Here is a 23284-nt window from a genome sequence, read left to right as displayed (position 1 = left end):
TATCCTGGGTCAACCAATGTCAAATCAGGTTCATTCGCTAACTCAACAACCACCGGAACACAAGGACTGACAGCCTCAGTAGACTTCGTATGCAACTGAACAGCAGCTATATCTTCAGCCTTTTCAGCTGTACAGATTGAGATCGCGAGTACGACTGGCTTTACAGGATGATTATCGTGATGAAATTTGCTTTTGGCTTTCAGCACCGGGCACTCCTTTTTCCAGTGCCCTTGACCTAAACAATAGTTACAAGACGTGCTTTGGTTTTGCTGAAGACGAAACTGGGAAACGTTTTCCAAGCGTGTCCCTGATTCATTTTTTAACTCATCTAGCTGCCAACTATTGGAAAAAGTTCCTCTGTGACTGCAAACAGGTAGCTTGTGTGTCAGGGAATATTCGTCCGCCAGAACTGCAGCCTTAGATGCGGTCTTTACCTGGCGCTCAAAGAGGTACGTAACAATGTAATCTGGAAAAGTCGATTTGAATTGTTCTGACTGAGGGAAGGTCTCTACCTGAGCCGCCACATGCCAGTGATTAAAAAGAGTTGTTAACCCCCTGGCAAACTCCACATATGTTATGCGTTCATGCTTTGTAGATTTTCTGAACTTTTGCCTATAAACCTCTGGCACCAACTCACATGCTTTAAAAACTGCAGCCTTGCCTTTGCTGTAATTTTCTCTGTCGGCCATACTTAGAGCAGAGAGCTTTTCCAGTTAGGTGCATTGTAACAACAGCATTTGTTCAGGATCAGACCACTTCCTAGTCTTAGCTAGTCGTTCCAATAACAAAAAAAAAAAGTGTCTATATCCTCTTCTGAAAAATTTGGGACCAACCTTAAACTAGTAGCAACATCAAAAAGATCCCAGGTACCGACTGGTTACTTGAATCAAAAAGCTTCCCCTCTTTTATCAGGTCTAGACGACCACGCTCCAACGCATGCTGCTGCTGCCTGAGATCAGCGTCACGCCACTGAACATCTTGATGTAGCTTTTCCAGTTGCACAGCATGCTCTTTAGCACGTTCCTCCTGTTTTAACAACTGTCCATGTTGTAGTATTAACAACTCATTCATTTGCTGATCAAATGTTAAGGTCACCCCAAAACTATCAGGAGGTCGCCCGGAGGACGCACTCCTTTCCGTGGACATGCTCTCAGTGAAACCCTCCTCTACCTTTGGCAGCACCTCCTTCTCAACCAACTGTGCCTTTAAAGTAGACAAAATGGTTTCTTTTCGCGACTGCCTAGAGCACACCACATCAAAACGCTCTGCAACCTTCAGTAATTGCTCCTTGCTGAAGACCTTTAACAACTCATGTGTAGCATTCTCTACAAACTCATCTACTGAAGCCATAACCACTTCACTTACCGGTTGTCAATACATAACAGGAGGTCAGCCAGACTAGAAATACAAAACAACCACCCAAACCCTGGCAGGCTAAATGGCATACCACCCAGCTATGTCCTCTAGTCACATCAGCCTCCTATCAGCCACAATAAACCACACTAACTTTAACAATGGTGTACAACCAAGCTGTCAGCTATGGAGCAAGCTTTCCCCTATCTACCTGCCTAGCAAAGGAACTAGCTAACTAACTCAATCCCTAGTCTTCATGCAAGAGTTGTGGTGGGCAGATTAAACACAGAGCCCGATGACTTGGTGAAGCAACCAGCATGCTGGTGGACCCCCCTGAGCAGTCACAGAGGTGTTCCCGAGCCATTGCCCTAACCACACTGATGCACAAAAAAAACAAAAACCCCTGTGTAAGAATCTCCCATTAACATTGTTCCAAAAGAATTTCAAACAGATGTCACTGAAAACTCAAGTTAGATTCTCCCCACCATATTCAGTATTAAGCTGTCCTCTGGAAACATGCAGTTTGTTTCAGTTTTTCAAAACTTTGCATAAATATATGTATATATTCATCATAATATCCCTTCACCCCTTCCCCTCGACCTCTTCATCCCGTCCCCTTCTTTTTCCTTCAAAATAAACTTCTTTGTTAACACAAAGATCATCATGAAATGCTGACATGTTAAAGTTTCCAATGCCCCTAAACATGCTCCTCAACATCCAAATAATGTACACAAAAATCTACTTTCCTTAACCAAGCAGAGTTTGATCTCTGGAGTTATCTTTGCTGCTACTGTGTACGGCCACGACCACATCTGTGTGTGTGCAGTTTTCAGCTGCCTGCATATTTTTCCCTTGTGAGACTTTAAGCAGTAGTAGATGATAGGATTTAGAGGTGTTCACTGATCATATGAGTGGCCCTCATGAAAACAAACTAGACCCAAGGTAGTTTTGCCAATTCCTTTTATACAGAACAGAGGTGTTCTTCACACGCTGGAAGGTGTTTTCTGTTATATTTGATAAAATGTCCATATGAGCATTTTTAAAGTTAGTTTATTGTTTAGCCTTCTGTGTACTTTCTGTATCCTGCCATTTTCAAAACAAAACTGAATCACTGACCGTGATATCAGCAGTAATAGTACATTTAAAAAATACACAAGACCAACTTTTAAATGTTTGCGCCTTTAATTGAAGCATCTGTAGTACTTTGTGTTACATTTTCTGAATATACTTGAGATAACAAAAAACAAACAAAAAACAAACTTACAAGATATTAATATAGATAGATTTTTTTTTTTTTTAAATAATTTTGCATCCTGATCAACTTGAAGACACCATTTACAACTTTCCCCACTTTGGGGTAGGATCACCTTATATGTTTTTGTAACGATTATAAATAATTGTAATTATACGAGTATAAGATAAGATAATGAGATCACAGAATCCACATATAATGGAAAAAAATTGAATATGAAAGTTGACCAGATAATCATTGAAGACATTGTTCATATATTTTATGAACTCCGTAGTATTCAATGAGACTTATCTCAGGTTTCAAGAGGCAGATCATAATACAGGCTGAATAATTTCCTTCGCTGAAACTTAAACATTTATTCACTTACTTCCTGTTCAGTTTGAATATTACACACATTGTAATTGTTCTAACTACAAAGTCAATTTTGTATTTGTTGTCAGTGAAAACTTTGCAGTTGTTTCCTTCATTTATGCTATTTTAGGGAGATCAAAGGTGTAGCAACGTGTGTGTGCACTAAATTTGAATTGAATATCTAGATGCTTCTTCTAAGCCATATTATATTTGCTATTCATCAGAAGCTCTTCTTGGATTTTGAAGATGAACGATGTCCCTCCTCATACCAGTTAGTGCAGACATTTTCTAATGGGATTCCATGGACTTCAGCAGAGACTATTGCTGACATGACAGTAGCCATGACAGCAGCACCAGACAGGATGCGGTGATGAGACTGGTCTTGTGGCTCACTCCACTTGACGCTGTTGTAAATGTTGAAAAAAGGGAAACAAGGCATTGCGTTAACTAAAACTCCTATTATATTAAAACTTTATAATATGATAGCATTCAAAATGACTTGCCTGCACCATCCACAAAAATAGAGTTGGTGTCAATGTTAAAGGCTGTGATGTTGGAAGATGCATCGATCAAAACTGTGGCAATCTGAGTGTTGTTAGGTACAGATGTGGATCTAAACGTGAGGTCCATGTTGTTGATGATTGATCCGTTACTGCAAAAGGATTGACAGAAACATAGTTTTATTTCTATGGATTTATAATCAATATTCTTAGGATTCTACCAGTATAATGATTAAAAATTACCTGAATGAAATCACAGTCAAGAAGCGGAATGAAGAAAATGCTCTTTGGTAGAAAGGTTCCAGCTGCAGAAACACAAACAATCTTTAATTGCATGTGTTATGTTTCATGGATAATTATTTCCTCACTTTCTAATCTCACAGTGTAATTATGCTACAACATTTTTGCTTATAACAGAGACCCATTTTGAACCTTGTCCTATTTCAATGACTACCTACTGTGTCCGCATACAATTAAATGTATGTGGGTGAGATTATTTACATCAGTTTCTCTTACTAACAAAAATATTGCTTGAAATTAAAATGTTTGTAGAGAATGTATTTAGTTCTCTCTATGCATTTGAATTTTACATGGAGGGGAATTGTACTATGTTCAGATTTAGATGAATATAACTAATTAATATGTTTGCAAAGAAGAGGAATGACATGTGGCACTCTGCAGAAATAATGTAACTTAATAATACACAAGTGAAAATTTTCCATGTTATAAGAATGTGAACATTTTTATTTAAAGATACTTACATTTGACTTGAGCAGATTAGCCCGATTGATAAATGCTTGAGATGAGGGATTCAGCAAATCATTTATAAAGGTCTCTCCGGCTGATCTGAAAGTCAACCGCCTTGTTGTAACTGCCTCAACAGTTGTGGTAGAGGTTGTCGATGTAGTGACAATACTTGTAACTGGGGTTGTAGAGGACTGTGGCTGCATGGGAGCTGCAGTTGTTGTGGCATTGGTAGTTGCATTTGTATCTGAAAGAAAGGGAGACACAAAGACAAATATGGGGGTGAACGTGAAAAATTAGATATTGTTACTCAAAGGGCATTCTTTGTACTATATGTTTATGAATGGCCAGTTAACTATAGTAACAGAAAAGTTTTCTTTTAAAATGGAAGGTAGTTGTTTCTTCTTTATTTTCTTAGATGGCAGTAAGATTTATTGACAGTCACTAAAGAAAGATCAACTCAAAGTCATGACATAGACTGACATGAATCAACTGCATATGGGTATATTTCATTGCTACTCAAGTGTGTCACTACTGTTTACTTACCAACTACTTGGATAGTGTTGGCTTGAATACTGATGTTGAGCGTAATGTTGGGATTATTCACTGCATCTACTAAGGTTTGTACAACATCAGAAGCTGGCGGGATTTCTGCAGTTGTGGAATTTCTGTTGAACTCGATTCCCACCTCTGCAACAGTGTTCTCCATTCGTGTTAGGGCCAAAGCTCGTCTGCATAAAAAAAGCAGATATTTGAACTATTATGAATAACTAAAATTATGAAAACAAATACAAATGCTTAGAAGATTCTGTCAAGAAATGTATCCTCTTACCTAAATGCTATGATGAATGTGCGGCGGAAAATTGCACCATATCGAGCAAAGTAGATGATGTCACACTGTGAAGTAAAAATGTAAAATTAAATTAATAACAATCACTGATTACAGTTAATTAAGTGAAAGTATTGAGGTATTGGACTCACCACTGTTACAACTCTTGTCTCAAGGGCCCTAAATTGTTGGCTGTTCTTGTCACTGAGTTCTGGGACAAACACTTCTACCAAGGTTGCTTGAATAGTCACAACTGGTGGTGCTTGAGTTGTAGTAGCTGTTGTAGTTGGTGCAGTGGTCGTTGTTGTAGTAGTTGTTGCAGTGGTGGTTGTTACGTTGGTGGTTCCATTTGCAATAATTGTAGTTGTTGGTGCAGTGGTGGTTGTTGCGTTGGTGGTTCCATTTGCAACAGTTGTAGTAGTTGATGCAGTGGTGGTTGTTGCATTGATGGTTCCATTTGCAATAGTTGTAGTAGTTGGTGCAGTGGTGGTTGTTATCGTAGTTGGTGCAGTGGTGGTTGTTGCGTTGGTGGTTCCATTTGCAATAGTTGTAGTAGTTGGTGCAGTGGTGGTTGTTACTGTAGATCCTGCAGGAGTTGTTGTAGTTGATGCAGCAGTTGTTGGGGAAACAGGCTCCACGTTAACTAAAACCCCTATTATATTAAAACTTTATAATATGATAGCATTTAAAATGACTTGCCTGCACCATCCACAGAAATAGAGTTGGTGTCAATGTTAAAGGCTGTGATGTTGGACGATGCATCGATCAAAACTGTGGCAATCTGAGTGTTGTTAGGTACAGATGTGGATCTAAACGTGAGGTCCATGTTGTTGATGATTGATCCGTTACTGCAAAAGGATTGACAGAAACATAGTTTTATTTCTATGGATTTATAATCAATATTCTTAGGATTCTATCAGTATAATGATTAAAAATTACCTGAATGAAATCACAGTCAAGAAGCGGAATGAAAAAAATGCTCTTTGGTAGAAAGGTTCCAGCTGCAGAAACACAAACAATCTTTAAATGCATGTGTTATGTTTAATAGATGATGATTTCCTCACTTTCTAATCTCACAGTGTAATTGTGCTACAACATTTTTTCAAATTTTAGTTCTCTCTATACAGTTGAATTTTAAACTGATGGGAAGTGTACCATGTTCAGATGTAGGTGAATATAACAAATTAATATGTTCGCAAAGAAGAGGAATGATGTGTGGCACTTAAATAACGTAACTTAATAATACACAAGGTGAAATGTTTCCATGTTATAAAAGACATTTTCATTTAAAGATACTTACATTTGACTTGAGCAGATTAACCCGATTGATAAATACTTGAGATGAGGGATTCAGCAAATCATTTGTAAAGGTCTCTCCAGCTGATCTGAAAGTCAACCGCCTTGTTGTAACTGCCTCAACAGTTGTGGTGGATGTTGTGGGGACTGCAGTTGTTGTGGCATTGGTAGTTGCATTTGCAGTAGTTGTATTAGCTAAAGTAGTTGGAGCTGCAGTTGTTACTGAAAACACACACAAAGACACAATAAAAACAAATATGGAAAAAAAATTGAAAATAACAAATCAAAGGGCCTCTTTGGGAAAAATTGTATGAATCCCAATGTACTGTATGTTGATGAATGGCCAGTTGGAGTTATAGCCCCTCATTAACTGTAGCAGAAGAAAACTTTAAGAGGGAAAGTTATTTCTTCTTTATTATATTCTGAGATGGCAGAAAGATTTATTGATGGTCACTAAAGAAAGATCAATACAAAGTTATGACATAGACTGACATGAATCAACTACACATGGGTGTATTTCCTTGCTAGTCAAGTGTGGTACTACAGTTTACTTACCAACTACTTGGACAGTGTTGGCTTGAATAGTGACGTTGAGCGTACTGTTGGGATTATTCACTGCCTCTACTAAGGTTTGTGCAACATCGGCAGGCGGTGGGATTTCTGCACTTGTGGAATTTCTGTTGAACTCGATCCCCACCTCTGCATCAGTGTTCTCCATTCGTGTTTGCGTGAAAGCTGGTCTGTATAAAAAAACAACATATCAACCATTTTTGATCACTAGTATTATGTCTATGGCCATGGTCAATATGAAAACTTCTATATACAAATGCTTAGAACGTTCTGTCACAAAATATATTCTCCCACCTAAACGCTATGATGAATGTGCGGCGGAAAATTGCACCATATCGAGCCAAGTAGATGATGTCACACTGCGAAGAAAAAATGTAAAATTGAGTGAAATCTCACAAGATACAGTTAATAAAGTAGAAGTATTGAGGTATTGGACTCACCAGAGTTATAACTCTAATCTCAAGGGCCCTAAATTGTTGGCTGTTCCTGTCATTGAGTTCTGGGACAAATGGTTCTACCAAGGTTGCTTGAATAGCCACAACTGGGGGTGGCGCTTCCGTTGTAGTAGTTGTTGTAGTTGTTGTAGTCGGTGCAGTTGTTGTTGTAGTTGCTGCAGGAGTCGGTGTTGTAATTGCTGCAGTTGTACTTGGTGCAGGAGTCGTTGTAGTTGCTTCAGTTGTTGAAATTGGTGCAGGAGTTGTTATTGTAGTTGGAACAGGAGTTGTTGTAGTTGAGGCAGGAGTTTTAGTTGGTTCAGGAGTTGTTGTAGTTACTGCAGGAGTTGCTGTTGTACTTTGTGCAGGAGTTGTTGTTGTAGTTGCTGCAGTTGTTGATGTTGCTGGAGTTGTTGTACTTTGTGCAGGAGTTGTAGTTGCTACAGTTGTTGGAGTTGCTGCAGTTGTTGTAGTTGATGCAGGAGTTATTGTACTTGCTGCAGTTGATATAGTTGGTGCAGGAATTGTTGTTGTCGTTGGTGCAGGAGTTGTAGTTACTGCTGATGTTGTAGTTGCTGAAGGAATTGTTGTTGTAGTTGCTGCAGTTGTTCCAGTTGGTGCATGAGTTGTTGATGTAGTTGGAGCAGGGGTTGTTGTTGTAGTTGCGGCAGGAGTTGTTGTTGTAGTTGCTGCAGTTGTTGTAGTGGGAGTAACTACTCGGACAGTGTTGGCTTGAATAGTGATGTTGAGCGTACTGTTGGGATTATTCACTGCATCTACTAAGGTTTGTGCAACATCGGCAGCCGGTGGGATTTCTGCACTTGTGGAGTTTGGGTTGAACTCGATCCCCACCTCTGCAACAGTGTTCTGCATTTGTGTTGACCTGCATGAAAAACAACATATATTTGAAACATTATTGGTCACTAGTATCATGTCTATGGCGAAAACGTCTATATACAAATGCTTAGAAGATTCTGTCAAGAAATATATCCTCTCACCTAAATGCTATGATGAATGTGCGGCGGAAAATTGCACCATATCGAACAAAGTAGATGATGTCACACTGCGAAGAAAAAATGTAAAATTAAATGAAGAAGAAGTGAAAAGTCACTAAGTACACCTCATTAAGTGACATTGTTGAGGCATTGGACTCACCACTGTTACAACTCTTGTCTCAAGGGCCCTAAATTGTTGGCTGTTCCTGTCACTGAGTTCTGGGACAAACACTTCTACCAAGGTTGCTTGAATAGCCACAACTGGGGGTGGCGCTTCAGTTGTAGTAGCTCTTGTAGTTGGTGCAGTGGTGGTTGTTGCATTTGGAGTGGTTGTAGCTGCAGTAGTGTTGAGTGCAGGTGTTTCTGAAAGCACAAACACACACCAAGACAAATATGAAAAAAGCAGCTATTCTTGGTCAAAAGGCATTCTTTGGGAAAATTGTATGAATCCCAATGTTTATGAATGGCCAGTTAGAGTTCAAACGACTCATAAACTGTAGCAGAAGAACAGTTTTCTCTTAACAAGGAAAGTGTTTTTTTTTGGTATATTCTGAGATGGCAGGGAGATTTATTGATGGTCACTGAAGAAAGACCAACTCAAAGTCATGGCATAGAGTGACATGAATCGACTACATATGGGTGTATTTCCTTGCTAGTCAAGTGTGGCTGTACTGTTTACTTACCAACTACTCGGACAGTGTTGGCTTGAATAGTGATGTTGAGCGTACTGTTGGGATTATTCACTGCATCTACTAAGGTTTGTGCAACATCGGCAGCCGGTGGGATTTCTGCACTTGTGGAATTTGGGTTGAACTCGATCCCCACCTCTGCAACAGTGTTCTGCATTTGTGTTGACCTGCATGAAAAACAACATATATTTGAAACATTATTGGTCACTAGTATCATGTCTATGGCGAAAACGTCTATATACAAATGCTTAGAAGATTCTGTCAAGAAATATATCCTCTCACCTAAATGCTATGATGAATGTGCGGCGGAAAATTGCACCATATCGAACAAAGTAGATGATGTCACACTGCGAAGAAAAAATGTAAAATTAAATGAAGAAGAAGTGAAAAGTCACTAAGTACACCTCATTAAGTGACATTGTTGAGGCATTGGACTCACCACTGTTACAACTCTTGTCTCAAGGGCCCTAAATTGTTGGCTGTTCCTGTCACTGAGTTCTGGGACAAACACTTCTACCAAGGTTGCTTGAATAGCCACAACTGGGGGTGGTGCTTCAGTTGTAGTAGCTCTTGTAGTTGGTGCAGTGGTGGTTGTTGCATTTGGAGTGGTTGTAGCTGCAGTAGTGTTGAGTGCAGGTGTTTCTGAAAGCACAAACACACACCAAGACAAATATGAAAAAAGCAGCTATTCTTGGTCAAAAGGCATTCTTTGGGAAAATTGTATGAATCCCAATGTTTATGAATGGCCAGTTAGAGTTCAAACGACTCATAAACTGTAGCAGAAGAACAGTTTTCTCTTAACAAGGAAAGTGTTTGTTTTTTGGTATATTCTGAGATGGCAGGGAGATTTATTGATGGTCACTGAAGAAAGACCAACTCAAAGTCATGGCATAGAGTGACATGAATCGACTACATATGGGTGTATTTCCTTGCTAGTCAAGTGTGGCTGTACTGTTTACTTACCAACTACTCGGACAGTGTTGGCTTGAATAGTGATGTTGAGCGTACTGTTGGGATTATTCACTGCATCTACTAAGGTTTGTGCAACATCGGCAGCCGGTGGGATTTCTGCACTTGTGGAGTTTGGGTTGAACTCGATCCCCACCTCTGCAACAGTGTTCTGCATTTGTGTTGACCTGCATGAAAAACAACATATATTTGAAACATTATTGGTCACTAGTATCATGTCTATGGCGAAAACGTCTATATACAAATGCTTAGAAGATTCTGTCAAGAAATATATCCTCTCACCTAAATGCTATGATGAATGTGCGGCGGAAAATTGCACCATATCGAACAAAGTAGATGATGTCACACTGCGAAGAAAAAATGTAAAATTAAATGAAGAAGAAATGAAAAGTCACTAAGTACACCTCATTAAGTGACATTGTTGAGGCATTGGACTCACCACTGTTACAACTCTTGTCTCAAGGGCCCTAAATTGTTGGCTGTTCCTGTCACTGAGTTCTGGGACAAACACTTCTACCAAGGTTGCTTGAATAGCCACAACTGGGGGTGGCGCTTCAGTTGTAGTAGCTCTTGTAGTTGGTGCAGTGGTGGTTGTTGCATTTGGAGTGGTTTGTAGCTGCAGTAGTGTTGAGTGCAGGTGTTTCTGAAAGCACAAACACACACCAAGACAAATATGAAAAAAGCAGCTATTCTTGGTCAAAAGGCATTCTTTGGGAAAATTGTATGAATCCCAATGTTTATGAATGGCCAGTTAGAGTTCAAACGACTCATAAACTGTAGCAGAAGAACAGTTTTCTCTTAACAAGGAAAGTGTTTGTTTTTGGTATATTCTGAGATGGCAGGGAGATTTATTGATGGTCACTGAAGAAAGACCAACTCAAAGTCATGGCATAGAGTGACATGAATCGACTACATATGGGTGTATTTCCTTGCTAGTCAAGTGTGGCTGTACTGTTTACTTACCAACTACTCGGACAGTGTTGGCTTGAATAGTGATGTTGAGCGTACTGTTGGGATTATTCACTGCATCTACTAAGGTTTGTGCAACATCGGCAGCCGGTGGGATTTCTGCACTTGTGGAGTTTGGGTTGAACTCGATCCCCACCTCTGCAACAGTGTTCTGCATTTGTGTTGACCTGCATGAAAAACAACATATATTTGAAACATTATTGGTCACTAGTATCATGTCTATGGCGAAAACGTCTATATACAAATGCTTAGAAGATTCTGTCAAGAAATATATCCTCTCACCTAAATGCTATGATGAATGTGCGGCGGAAAATTGCACCATATCGAACAAAGTAGATGATGTCACACTGCGAAGAAAAAATGTAAAATTAAATGAAGAAGAAATGAAAAGTCACTAAGTACACCTCATTAAGTGACATTGTTGAGGCATTGGACTCACCACTGTTACAACTCTTGTCTCAAGGGCCCTAAATTGTTGGCTGTTCCTGTCACTGAGTTCTGGGACAAACACTTCTACCAAGGTTGCTTGAATAGCCACAACTGGGGGTGGCGCTTCAGTTGTAGTAGCTCTTGTAGTTGGTGCAGTGGTGGTTGTTGCATTTGGAGTGGTTGTAGCTGCAGTAGTGTTGAGTGCAGGTGTTTCTGAAAGCACAAACACACACCAAGACAAATATGAAAAAAGCAGCTATTCTTGGTCAAAAGGCATTCTTTGGGAAAATTGTATGAATCCCAATGTTTATGAATGGCCAGTTAGAGTTCAAACGACTCATAAACTGTAGCAGAAAAACAGTTTTCTCTTAACAAGGAAAGTGTTTGTTTTTTGGTATATTCTGAGATGGCAGGGAGATTTATTGATGGTCACTGAAGAAAGACCAACTCAAAGTCATGGCATAGAGTGACATGAATCGACTACATATGGGTGTATTTCCTTGCTAGTCAAGTGTGGCAGTACTGTTTACTTACCAACTACTCGGACAGTGTTGGCTTGAATAGTGATGTTGAGCGTACTGTTGGGATTATTCACTGCATCTACTAAGGTTTGTGCAACATCGGCAGCCGGTGGGATTTCTGCACTTGTGGAATTTGGGTTGAACTCGATCCCCACCTCTGCAACAGTGTTCTGCATTTGTGTTGACCTGCATGAAAAACAACATATATTTGAAACATTATTGGTCACTAGTATCATGTCTATGGCGAAAACGTCTATATACAAATGCTTAGAAGATTCTGTCAAGAAATATATCCTCTCACCTAAATGCTATGATGAATGTGCGGCGGAAAATTGCACCATATCGAACAAAGTAGATGATGTCACACTGCGAAGAAAAAATGTAAAATTAAATGAAGAAGAAGTGAAAAGTCACTAAGTACACCTCATTAAGTGACATTGTTGAGGCATTGGACTCACCACTGTTACAACTCTTGTCTCAAGGGCCCTAAATTGTTGGCTGTTCCTGTCACTGAGTTCTGGGACAAACACTTCTACCAAGGTTGCTTGAATAGCCACAACTGGGGTGGCGCTTCAGTTGTAGTAGCTCTTGTAGTTGGTGCAGTGGTGGTTGTTGCATTTGGAGTAGTTGTAGCTGCAGTAGTGTTGAGTGCAGTTGTTTCTGAAAGCACAAACACACACCAAGACAAATATGAAAAAAGCAGCTATTCTTGGTCAAAAGGCATTCTTTGGGAAAATTGTATGAATCCCAATGTTTATGAATGGCCAGTTAGAGTTCAAACGACTCATAAACTGTAGCAGAAGAACAGTTTTCTCTTAACAAGGAAAGTGTTTGTTTTTTGGTATATTCTGAGATGGCAGGGAGATTTATTGATGGTCACTGAAGAAAGACCAACTCAAAGTCATGGCATAGAGTGACATGAATCGACTACATATGGGTGTATTTCCTTGCTAGTCAAGTGTGGCAGTACTGTTTACTTACCAACTACTCGGACAGTGTTGGCTTGAATAGTGATGTTGAGCGTACTGTTGGGATTATTCACTGCATCTACTAAGGTTTGTGCAACATCGGCAGCCGGTGGGATTTCTGCACTTGTGGAATTTGGGTTGAACTCGATCCCCACCTCTGCAACAGTGTTCTGCATTTGTGTTGACCTGCATGAAAAACAACATATATTTGAAACATTATTGGTCACTAGTATCATGTCTATGGCGAAAACGTCTATATACAAATGCTTAGAAGATTCTGTCAAGAAATATATCCTCTCACCTAAATGCTATGATGAATGTGCGGCGGAAAATTGCACCATATCGAACAAAGTAGATGATGTCACACTGCGAAGAAAAAATGTAAAATTAAATGAAGAAGAAGTGAAAAGTCACTAAGTACACCTCATTAAGTGACATTGTTGAGGCATTGGACTCACCACTGTTACAACTCTTGTCTCAAGGGCCCTAAATTGTTGGCTGTTCCTGTCACTGAGTTCTGGGACAAACACTTCTACCAAGGTTGCTTGAATAGCCACAACTGGGGGTGGCGCTTCAGTTGTAGTAGCTCTTGTAGTTGGTGCAGTGGTGGTTGTTGCATTTGGAGTGGTTGTAGCTGCAGTAGTGTTGAGTGCAGGTGTTTCTGAAAGCACAAACACACACCAAGACAAATATGAAAAAAGCAGCTATTCTTGGTCAAAAGGCATTCTTTGGGAAAATTGTATGAATCCCAATGTTTATGAATGGCCAGTTAGAGTTCAAACGACTCATAAACTGTAGCAGAAGAACAGTTTTCTCTTAACAAGGAAAGTGTTTGTTTTTTGGTATATTCTGAGATGGCAGGGAGATTTATTGATGGTCACTGAAGAAAGACCAACTCAAAGTCATGGCATAGAGTGACATGAATCGACTACATATGGGTGTATTTCCTTGCTAGTCAAGTGTGGCTGTACTGTTTACTTACCAACTACTCGGACAGTGTTGGCTTGAATAGTGATGTTGAGCGTACTGTTGGGATTATTCACTGCATCTACTAAGGTTTGTGCAACATCGGCAGCCGGTGGGATTTCTGCACTTGTGGAGTTTGGGTTGAACTCGATCCCCACCTCTGCAACAGTGTTCTGCATTTGTGTTGACCTGCATGAAAAACAACATATATTTGAAACATTATTGGTCACTAGTATCATGTCTATGGCGAAAACGTCTATATACAAATGCTTAGAAGATTCTGTCAAGAAATATATCCTCTCACCTAAATGCTATGATGAATGTGCGGCGGAAAATTGCACCATATCGAACAAAGTAGATGATGTCACACTGCGAAGAAAAAATGTAAAATTAAATGAAGAAGAAGTGAAAAGTCACTAAGTACACCTCATTAAGTGACATTGTTGAGGCATTGGACTCACCACTGTTACAACTCTTGTCTCAAGGGCCCTAAATTGTTGGCTGTTCCTGTCACTGAGTTCTGGGACAAACACTTCTACCAAGGTTGCTTGAATAGCCACAACTGGGGGTGGCGCTTCAGTTGTAGTAGCTCTTGTAGTTGGTGCAGTGGTGGTTGTTGCATTTGGAGTGGTTGTAGCTGCAGTAGTGTTGAGTGCAGGTGTTTCTGAAAGCACAAACACACACCAAGACAAATATGAAAAAAGCAGCTATTCTTGGTCAAAAGGCATTCTTTGGGAAAATTGTATGAATCCCAATGTTTATGAATGGCCAGTTAGAGTTCAAACGACTCATAAACTGTAGCAGAAAAACAGTTTTCTCTTAACAAGGAAAGTGTTTGTTTTTTGGTATATTCTGAGATGGCAGGGAGATTTATTGATGGTCACTGAAGAAAGACCAACTCAAAGTCATGGCATAGAGTGACATGAATCGACTACATATGGGTGTATTTCCTTGCTAGTCAAGTGTGGCAGTACTGTTTACTTACCAACTACTCGGACAGTGTTGGCTTGAATAGTGATGTTGAGCGTACTGTTGGGATTATTCACTGCATCTACTAAGGTTTGTGCAACATCGGCAGCCGGTGGGATTTCTGCACTTGTGGAATTTGGGTTGAACTCGATCCCCACCTCTGCAACAGTGTTCTGCATTTGTGTTGACCTGCATGAAAAACAACATATATTTGAAACATTATTGGTCACTAGTATCATGTCTATGGCGAAAACGTCTATATACAAATGCTTAGAAGATTCTGTCAAGAAATATATCCTCTCACCTAAATGCTATGATGAATGTGCGGCGGAAAATTGCACCATATCGAACAAAGTAGATGATGTCACACTGCGAAGAAAAAATGTAAAATTAAATGAAGAAGAAGTGAAAAGTCACTAAGTACACCTCATTAAGTGACATTGTTGAGGCATTGGACTCACCACTGTTACAACTCTTGTCTCAAGGGCCCTAAATTGTTGGCTGTTCCTGTCACTGAGTTCTGGGACAAACACTTCTACCAAGGTTGCTTGAATAGCCACAACTGGGGGTGGCGCTTCAGTTGTAGTAGCTCTTGTAGTTGGTGCAGTGGTGGTTGTTGCATTTGGAGTGGTTGTAGCTGCAGTAGTGTTGAGTGCAGTTGTTTCTGAAAGCACAAACACACACCAAGACAAATATGAAAAAAGCAGCTATTCTTGGTCAAAAGGCATTCTTTGGGAAAATTGTATGAATCCCAATGTTTATGAATGGCCAGTTAGAGTTCAAACGACTCATAAACTGTAGCAGAAGAACAGTTTTCTCTTAACAAGGAAAGTGTTTGTTTTTTGGTATATTCTGAGATGGCAGGGAGATTTATTGATGGTCACTGAAGAAAGACCAACTCAAAGTCATGGCATAGAGTGACATGAATCGACTACATATGGGTGTATTTCCTTGCTAGTCAAGTGTGGCAGTACTGTTTACTTACCAACTACTCGGACAGTGTTGGCTTGAATAGTGATGTTGAGCGTACTGTTGGGATTATTCACTGCATCTACTAAGGTTTGTGCAACATCGGCAGCCGGTGGGATTTCTGCACTTGTGGAATTTGGGTTGAACTCGATCCCCACCTCTGCAACAGTGTTCTGCATTTGTGTTGACCTGCATGAAAAACAACATATATTTGAAACATTATTGGTCACTAGTATCATGTCTATGGCGAAAACGTCTATATACAAATGCTTAGAAGATTCTGTCAAGGAATATATCCTCTCACCTAAATGCTATGATGAATGTGCGGCGGAAAATTGCACCATATCGAACAAAGTAGATGATGTCACACTGCGAAGAAAAAATGTAAAATTAAATGAAGAAGAAGTGAAAAGTCACTAAGTACACCTCATTAAGTGACATTGTTGAGGCATTGGACTCACCACTGTTACAACTCTTGTCTCAAGGGCCCTAAATTGTTGGCTGTTCCTGTCACTGAGTTCTGGGACAAACACTTCTACCAAGGTTGCTTGAATAGCCACAACTGGGGGTGGCGCTTCAGTTGTAGTAGCTCTTGTAGTTGGTGCAGTGGTGGTTGTTGCATTTGGAGTGGTTGTAGCTGCAGTAGTGTTGAGTGCAGGTGTTTCTGAAAGCACAAACACACACCAAGACAAATATGAAAAAAGCAGCTATTCTTGGTCAAAAGGCATTCTTTGGGAAAATTGTATGAATCCCAATGTTTATGAATGGCCAGTTAGAGTTCAAACGACTCATAAACTGTAGCAGAAGAACAGTTTTCTCTTAACAAGGAAAGTGTTTGTTTTTTGGTATATTCTGAGATGGCAGGGAGATTTATTGATGGTCACTGAAGAAAGACCACCTCAAAGTCATGGCATAGAGTGACATGAATCGACTACATATGGGTGTATTTCCTTGCTAGTCAAGTGTGGCTGTACTGTTTACTTACCAACTACTCGGACAGTGTTGGCTTGAATAGTGATGTTGAGCGTACTGTTGGGATTATTCACTGCATCTACTAAGGTTTGTGCAACATCGGCAGCCGGTGGGATTTCTGCACTTGTGGAGTTTGGGTTGAACTCGATCCCCACCTCTGCAACAGTGTTCTGCATTTGTGTTGACCTGCATGAAAAACAACATATATTTGAAACATTATTGGTCACTAGTATCATGTCTATGGCGAAAACGTCTATATACAAATGCTTAGAAGATTCTGTCAAGAAATATATCCTCTCACCTAAATGCTATGATGAATGTGCGGCGGAAAATTGCACCATATCGAACAAAGTAGATGATGTCACACTGCGAAGAAAAAATGTAAAATTAAATGAAGAAGAAGTGAAAAGTCACTAAGTACACCTCATTAAGTGACATTGTTGAGGCATTGGACTCACCACTGTTACAACTCTTGTCTCAAGGGCCCTAAATTGTTGGCTGTTCCTGTCACTGAGTTCTGGGACAAACACTTCTACCAAGGTTGCTTGAATAGCCACAACTGGGGGTGGCGCTTCAGTTGTAGTAGCTCTTGTAGTTGGTGCAGTGGTGGTTGTTGCATTTGGAGTGGTTGTAGCTGCAGTAGTGTTGAGTGCAGGTGTTTCTGAAAGCACAAACACACACCAAGACAAATATGAAAAAAGCAGCTATTCTTGGTCAAAAGGCATTCTTTGGGAAAATTGTATGAATCCCAATGTTTATGAATGGCCAGTTAGAGTTCAAACGACTCATAAACTGTAGCAGAAGAACAGTTTTCTCTTAACAAGGAAAGTGTTTGTTTTTTGGTATATTCTGAGATGGCAGGGAGATTTATTGATGGTCACTGAAGAAAGACCAACTCAAAGTCATGGCATAGAGTGACATGAATCGACTACATATGGGTGTATTTCCTTGCTAGTCAAGTGTGGCTGTACTGTTTACTTACCAACTACTCGGACAGTGTTGGCTTGAATAGTGATGTTGAGCGTACTGTTGGGATTATTCACTGCATCTACTAAGGTTTGTGCAACATCGGCAGCCGGTGGGATTTCTGCACTTGTGGAGTTTGGGTTGAACTCGATCCCCACCTCTGCAACAGTGTTCTGCATTTGTGTTGACCTGCATGAAAAACAACATATATTTGAAACATTATTGGTCACTAGTATCATGTCTATGGCGAAAACGTCTATATACAAATGCTTAGAAGATTCTGTCAAGAAATATATCCTCTCACCTAAATGCTATGATGAATGTGCGGCGGAAAATTGCACCATATCGAACAAAGTAGATGATGTCACACTGCGAAGAAAAAATGTAAAATTAAATGAAGAAGAAGTGAAAAGTCACTAAGTACACCTCATTAAGTGACATTGTTGAGGCATTGGACTCACCACTGTTACAACTCTTGTCTCAAGGGCCCTAAATTGTTGGCTGTTCCTGTCACTGAGTTCTGGGACAAACACTTCTACCAAGGTTGCTTGAATAGCCACAACTGGGGGTGGCGCTTCAGTTGTAGTAGCTCTTGTAGTTGGTGCAGTGGTGGTTGTTGCATTTGGAGTGGTTGTAGCTGCAGTAGTGTTGAGTGCAGGTGTTTCTGAAAGCACAAACACACACCAAGACAAATATGAAAAAAGCAGCTATTCTTGGTCAAAAGGCATTCTTTGGGAAAATTGTATGAATCCCAATGTTTATGAATGGCCAGTTAGAGTTCAAACGACTCATAAACTGTAGCAGAAGAACAGTTTTCTCTTAACAAGGAAAGTGTTTGTTTTTTGGTATATTCTGAGATGGCAGGGAGATTTATTGATGGTCACTGAAGAAAGACCACCTCAAAGTCATGGCATAGAGTGACATGAATCGACTACATATGGGTGTATTTCCTTGCTAGTCAAGTGTGGCTGTACTGTTTACTTACCAACTACTCGGACAGTGTTGGCTTGAATAGTGATGTTGAGCGTACTGTTGGGATTATTCACTGCATCTACTAAGGTTTGTGCAACATCGGCAGCCGGTGGGATTTCTGCACTTGTGGAATTTGGGTTGAACTCGATCCCCACCTCTGCAACAGTGTTCTGCATTTGTGTTGACCTACATGAAAAACAACATATATTTGAAACATTATTGGTCACTAGTATCATGTCTATGGCGAAAACGTCTATATACAAATGCTTAGAAGATTCTGTCAAGAAATATATCCTCTCACCTAAATGCTATGATGAATGTGCGGCGGAAAATTGCACCATATCGAACAAAGTAGATGATGTCACACTGCGAAGAAAAAATGTAAAATTAAATGAAGAAGAAGTGAAAAGTCACTAAGTACACCTCATTAAGTGACATTGTTGAGGCATTGGACTCACCACTGTTACAACTCTTGTCTCAAGGGCCCTAAATTGTTGGCTGTTCCTGTCACTGAGTTCTGGGACAAACACTTCTACCAAGGTTGCTTGAATAGCCACAACTGGGGGTGGCGCTTCAGTTGTAGTAGCTCTTGTAGTTGGTGCAGTGGTGGTTGTTGCATTTGGAGTGGTTGTAGCTGCAGTAGTGTTGAGTGCAGGTGTTTCTGAAAGCACAAACACACACCAAGACAAATATGAAAAAAGCAGCTATTCTTGGTCAAAAGGCATTCTTTGGGAAAATTGTATGAATCCCAATGTTTATGAATGGCCAGTTAGAGTTCAAACGACTCATAAACTGTAGCAGAAGAACAGTTTTCTCTTAACAAGGAAAGTGTTTGTTTTTTGGTATATTCTGAGATGGCAGGGAGATTTATTGATGGTCACTGAAGAAAGACCACCTCAAAGTCATGGCATAGAGTGACATGAATCGACTACATATGGGTGTATTTCCTTGCTAGTCAAGTGTGGCTGTACTGTTTACTTACCAACTACTCGGACAGTGTTGGCTTGAATAGTGATGTTGAGCGTACTGTTGGGATTATTCACTGCATCTACTAAGGTTTGTGCAACATCGGCAGCCGGTGGGATTTCTGCACTTGTGGAATTTGGGTTGAACTCGATCCCCACCTCTGCAACAGTGTTCTGCATTTGTGTTGACCTGCATGAAAAACAACATATATTTGAAACATTATTGGTCACTAGTATCATGTCTATGGCGAAAACGTCTATATACAAATGCTTAGAAGATTCTGTCAAGAAATATATCCTCTCACCTAAATGCTATGATGAATGTGCGGCGGAAAATTGCACCATATCGAACAAAGTAGATGATGTCACACTGCGAAGAAAAAATGTAAAATTAAATGAAGAAGAAGTGAAAAGTCACTAAGTACACCTCATTAAGTGACATTGTTGAGGCATTGGACTCACCACTGTTACAACTCTTGTCTCAAGGGCCCTAAATTGTTGGCTGTTCCTGTCACTGAGTTCTGGGACAAACACTTCTACCAAGGTTGCTTGAATAGCCACAACTGGGGGTGGCGCTTCAGTTGTAGTAGCTCTTGTAGTTGGTGCAGTGGTGGTTGTTGCATTTGGAGTGGTTGTAGCTGCAGTAGTGTTGAGTGCAGGTGTTTCTGAAAGCACAAACACACACCAAGACAAATATGAAAAAAGCAGCTATTCTTGGTCAAAAGGCATTCTTTGGGAAAATTGTATGAATCCCAATGTTTATGAATGGCCAGTTAGAGTTCAAACGACTCATAAACTGTAGCAGAAGAACAGTTTTCTCTTAACAAGGAAAGTGTTTGTTTTTTGGTATATTCTGAGATGGCAGGGAGATTTATTGATGGTCACTGAAGAAAGACCAACTCAAAGTCATGGCATAGAGTGACATGAATCGACTACATATGGGTGTATTTCCTTGCTAGTCAAGTGTGGCAGTACTGTTTACTTACCAACTACTCGGACAGTGTTGGCTTGAATAGTGATGTTGAGCGTACTGTTGGGATTATTCACTGCATCTACTAAGGTTTGTGCAACATCGGCAGCCGGTGGGATTTCTGCACTTGTGGAATTTGGGTTGAACTCGATCCCCACCTCTGCAACAGTGTTCTGCATTTGTGTTGACCTGCATGAAAAACAACATATATTTGAAACATTATTGGTCACTAGTATCATGTCTATGGCGAAAACGTCTATATACAAATGCTTAGAAGATTCTGTCAAGAAATATATCCTCTCACCTAAATGCTATGATGAATGTGCGGCGGAAAATTGCACCATATCGAACAAAGTAGATGATGTCACACTGCGAAGAAAAAATGTAAAATTAAATGAAGAAGAAGTGAAAAGTCACTAAGTACACCTCATTAAGTGACATTGTTGAGGCATTGGACTCACCACTGTTACAACTCTTGTCTCAAGGGCCCTAAATTGTTGGCTGTTCCTGTCACTGAGTTCTGGGACAAACACTTCTACCAAGGTTGCTTGAATAGCCACAACTGGGGGTGGCGCTTCAGTTGTAGTAGCTCTTGTAGTTGGTGCAGTGGTGGTTGTTGCATTTGGAGTGGTTGTAGCTGCAGTAGTGTTGAGTGCAGGTGTTTCTGAAAGCACAAACACACACCAAGACAAATATGAAAAAAGCAGCTATTCTTGGTCAAAAGGCATTCTTTGGGAAAATTGTATGAATCCCAATGTTTATGAATGGCCAGTTAGAGTTCAAACGACTCATAAACTGTAGCAGAAGAACAGTTTTCTCTTAACAAGGAAAGTGTTTGTTTTTTGGTATATTCTGAGATGGCAGGGAGATTTATTGATGGTCACTGAAGAAAGACCAACTCAAAGTCATGGCATAGAGTGACATGAATCGACTACATATGGGTGTATTTCCTTGCTAGTCAAGTGTGGCAGTACTGTTTACTTACCAACTACTCGGACAGTGTTGGCTTGAATAGTGATGTTGAGCGTACTGTTGGGATTATTCACTGCATCTACTAAGGTTTGTGCAACATCGGCAGCCGGTGGGATTTCTGCACTTGTGGAATTTGGGTTGAACTCGATCCCCACCTCTGCAACAGTGTTCTGCATTTGTGTTGACCTGCATGAAAAACAACATATATTTGAAACATTATTGGTCACTAGTATCATGTCTATGGCGAAAACGTCTATATACAAATGCTTAGAAGATTCTGTCAAGAAAATATATCCTCTCACCTAAATGCTATGATGAATGTGCGGCGGAAAATTGCACCATATCGAACAAAGTAGATGATGTCACACTGCGAAGAAAAAATGTAAAATTAAATGAAGAAGAAGTGAAAAGTCACTAAGTACACCTCATTAAGTGACATTGTTGAGGCATTGGACTCACCACTGTTACAACTCTTGTCTCAAGGGCCCTAAATTGTTGGCTGTTCCTGTCACTGAGTTCTGGGACAAACACTTCTACCAAGGTTGCTTGAATAGCCACAACTGGGGGTGGCGCTTCAGTTGTAGTAGCTCTTGTAGTTGGTGCAGTGGTGTGTTGTTGCATTTGGAGTGGTTGTAGCTGCAGTAGTGTTGAGTGCAGGTGTTTCTGAAAGCACAAACACACACCAAGACAAATATGAAAAAAGCAGCTATTCTTGGTCAAAAGGCATTCTTTGGGAAAATTGTATGAATCCCAATGTTTATGAATGGCCAGTTAGAGTTCAAACGACTCATAAACTGTAGCACAAGAACAGTTTTCTCTTAACAAGGAAAGTGTTTGTTTTTTGGTATATTCTGAGATGGCAGGGAGATTTATTGATGGTCACTGAAGAAAGACCAACTCAAAGTCATGGCATAGAGTGACATGAATCGACTACATATGGGGTATTTCCTTGCTAGTCAAGTGTGGCTGTACTGTTTACTTACCAACTACTCGGACAGTGTTGGCTTGAATAGTGATGTTGAGCGTACTGTTGGGATTATTCACTGCATCTACTAAGGTTTGTGCAACATCGGCAGCCGGTGGGATTTCTGCACTTGTGGAGTTTGGGTTGAACTCGATCCCCACCTCTGCAACAGTGTTCTGCATTTGTGTTGACCTGCATGAAAAACAACATATATTTGAAACATTATTGGTCACTAGTATCATGTCTATGGCGAAAACGTCTATATACAAATGCTTAGAAGATTCTGTCAAGAAATATATCCTCTCACCTAAATGCTATGATGAATGTGCGGCGGAAAATTGCACCATATCGAACAAAGTAGATGATGTCACACTGCGAAGAAAAAATGTAAAATTAAATGAAGAAGAAGTGAAAAGTCACTAAGTACACCTCATTAAGTGACATTGTTGAGGCATTGGACTCACCACTGTTACAACTCTTGTCTCAAGGGCCCTAAATTGTTGGCTGTTCCTGTCACTGAGTTCTGGGACAACACTTCTACCAAGGTTGCTTGAATAGCCACAACTGGGGGTGGCGCTTCAGTTGTAGTAGCTCTTGTAGTTGGTGCAGTGGTGGTTGTTGCATTTGGAGTGGTTGTAGCTGCAGTAGTGTTGAGTGCAGGTGTTTCTGAAAGCACAAACACACACCAAGACAAATATGAAAAAAGCAGCTATTCTTGGTCAAAAGGCAT

General features: G+C 40.2%; 2 protein-coding genes across 2 annotated transcripts; both read right to left on the bottom strand.

The window, feature by feature from the left end:
* Positions 1-2516: 2516 nt before the first annotated feature.
* On the bottom strand, positions 2517-12077 carry LOC125009735 (mucin-2-like). The gene is made up of 25 exons (XM_047587946.1): positions 11915-12077; positions 11391-11593; positions 11234-11298; positions 10953-11118; positions 10422-10625; positions 10265-10329; positions 9977-10149; positions 9453-9655; positions 9296-9360; positions 9008-9180; positions 8485-8687; positions 8328-8392; positions 7336-8212; positions 7190-7254; positions 6881-7065; positions 6330-6547; positions 5969-6030; positions 5729-5877; positions 5182-5615; positions 5033-5097; positions 4747-4931; positions 4218-4447; positions 3700-3761; positions 3460-3608; positions 2517-3360 (listed from the first exon to the last, which is right to left on the bottom strand). The coding sequence occupies exons 1-25, from the start codon at positions 12075-12077 to the stop codon at positions 3275-3277; spliced, it is 4515 nt and encodes a 1504-aa protein (XP_047443902.1). The 3' UTR covers positions 2517-3274.
* Positions 10590-22195, bottom strand: LOC125007363 (mucin-5AC-like). The gene is made up of 37 exons (XM_047584148.1): positions 22050-22195; positions 21893-21957; positions 21604-21776; positions 21080-21282; positions 20923-20987; positions 20635-20807; positions 20111-20313; positions 19954-20018; positions 19666-19838; positions 19142-19344; positions 18985-19049; positions 18697-18869; positions 18173-18375; positions 18016-18080; positions 17728-17900; positions 17204-17406; positions 17047-17111; positions 16759-16931; positions 16235-16437; positions 16078-16142; positions 15790-15962; positions 15266-15468; positions 15109-15173; positions 14821-14993; positions 14297-14499; positions 14140-14204; positions 13852-14024; positions 13328-13530; positions 13171-13235; positions 12883-13055; positions 12360-12561; positions 12203-12267; positions 11915-12087; positions 11391-11593; positions 11234-11298; positions 10946-11118; positions 10590-10625 (listed from the first exon to the last, which is right to left on the bottom strand). The coding sequence occupies exons 3-31, from the start codon at positions 21764-21766 to the stop codon at positions 12434-12436; spliced, it is 4260 nt and encodes a 1419-aa protein (XP_047440104.1). The 5' UTR covers positions 21767-21776; positions 21893-21957; positions 22050-22195; the 3' UTR covers positions 10590-10625; positions 10946-11118; positions 11234-11298; positions 11391-11593; positions 11915-12087; positions 12203-12267; positions 12360-12433.
* Between the last annotated feature and the right edge of the window lie 1089 nt (positions 22196-23284).

The sequence above is a fragment of the Mugil cephalus genome, chromosome 1 (assembly GCF_022458985.1).
Source record: "Mugil cephalus isolate CIBA_MC_2020 chromosome 1, CIBA_Mcephalus_1.1, whole genome shotgun sequence".
NCBI classification, from domain to species: domain Eukaryota; kingdom Metazoa; phylum Chordata; class Actinopteri; order Mugiliformes; family Mugilidae; genus Mugil; species Mugil cephalus.
The sequence above is the reverse complement of the archived record's forward strand: the minus strand, read 5'-3'. Positions and strand labels throughout refer to the sequence as shown.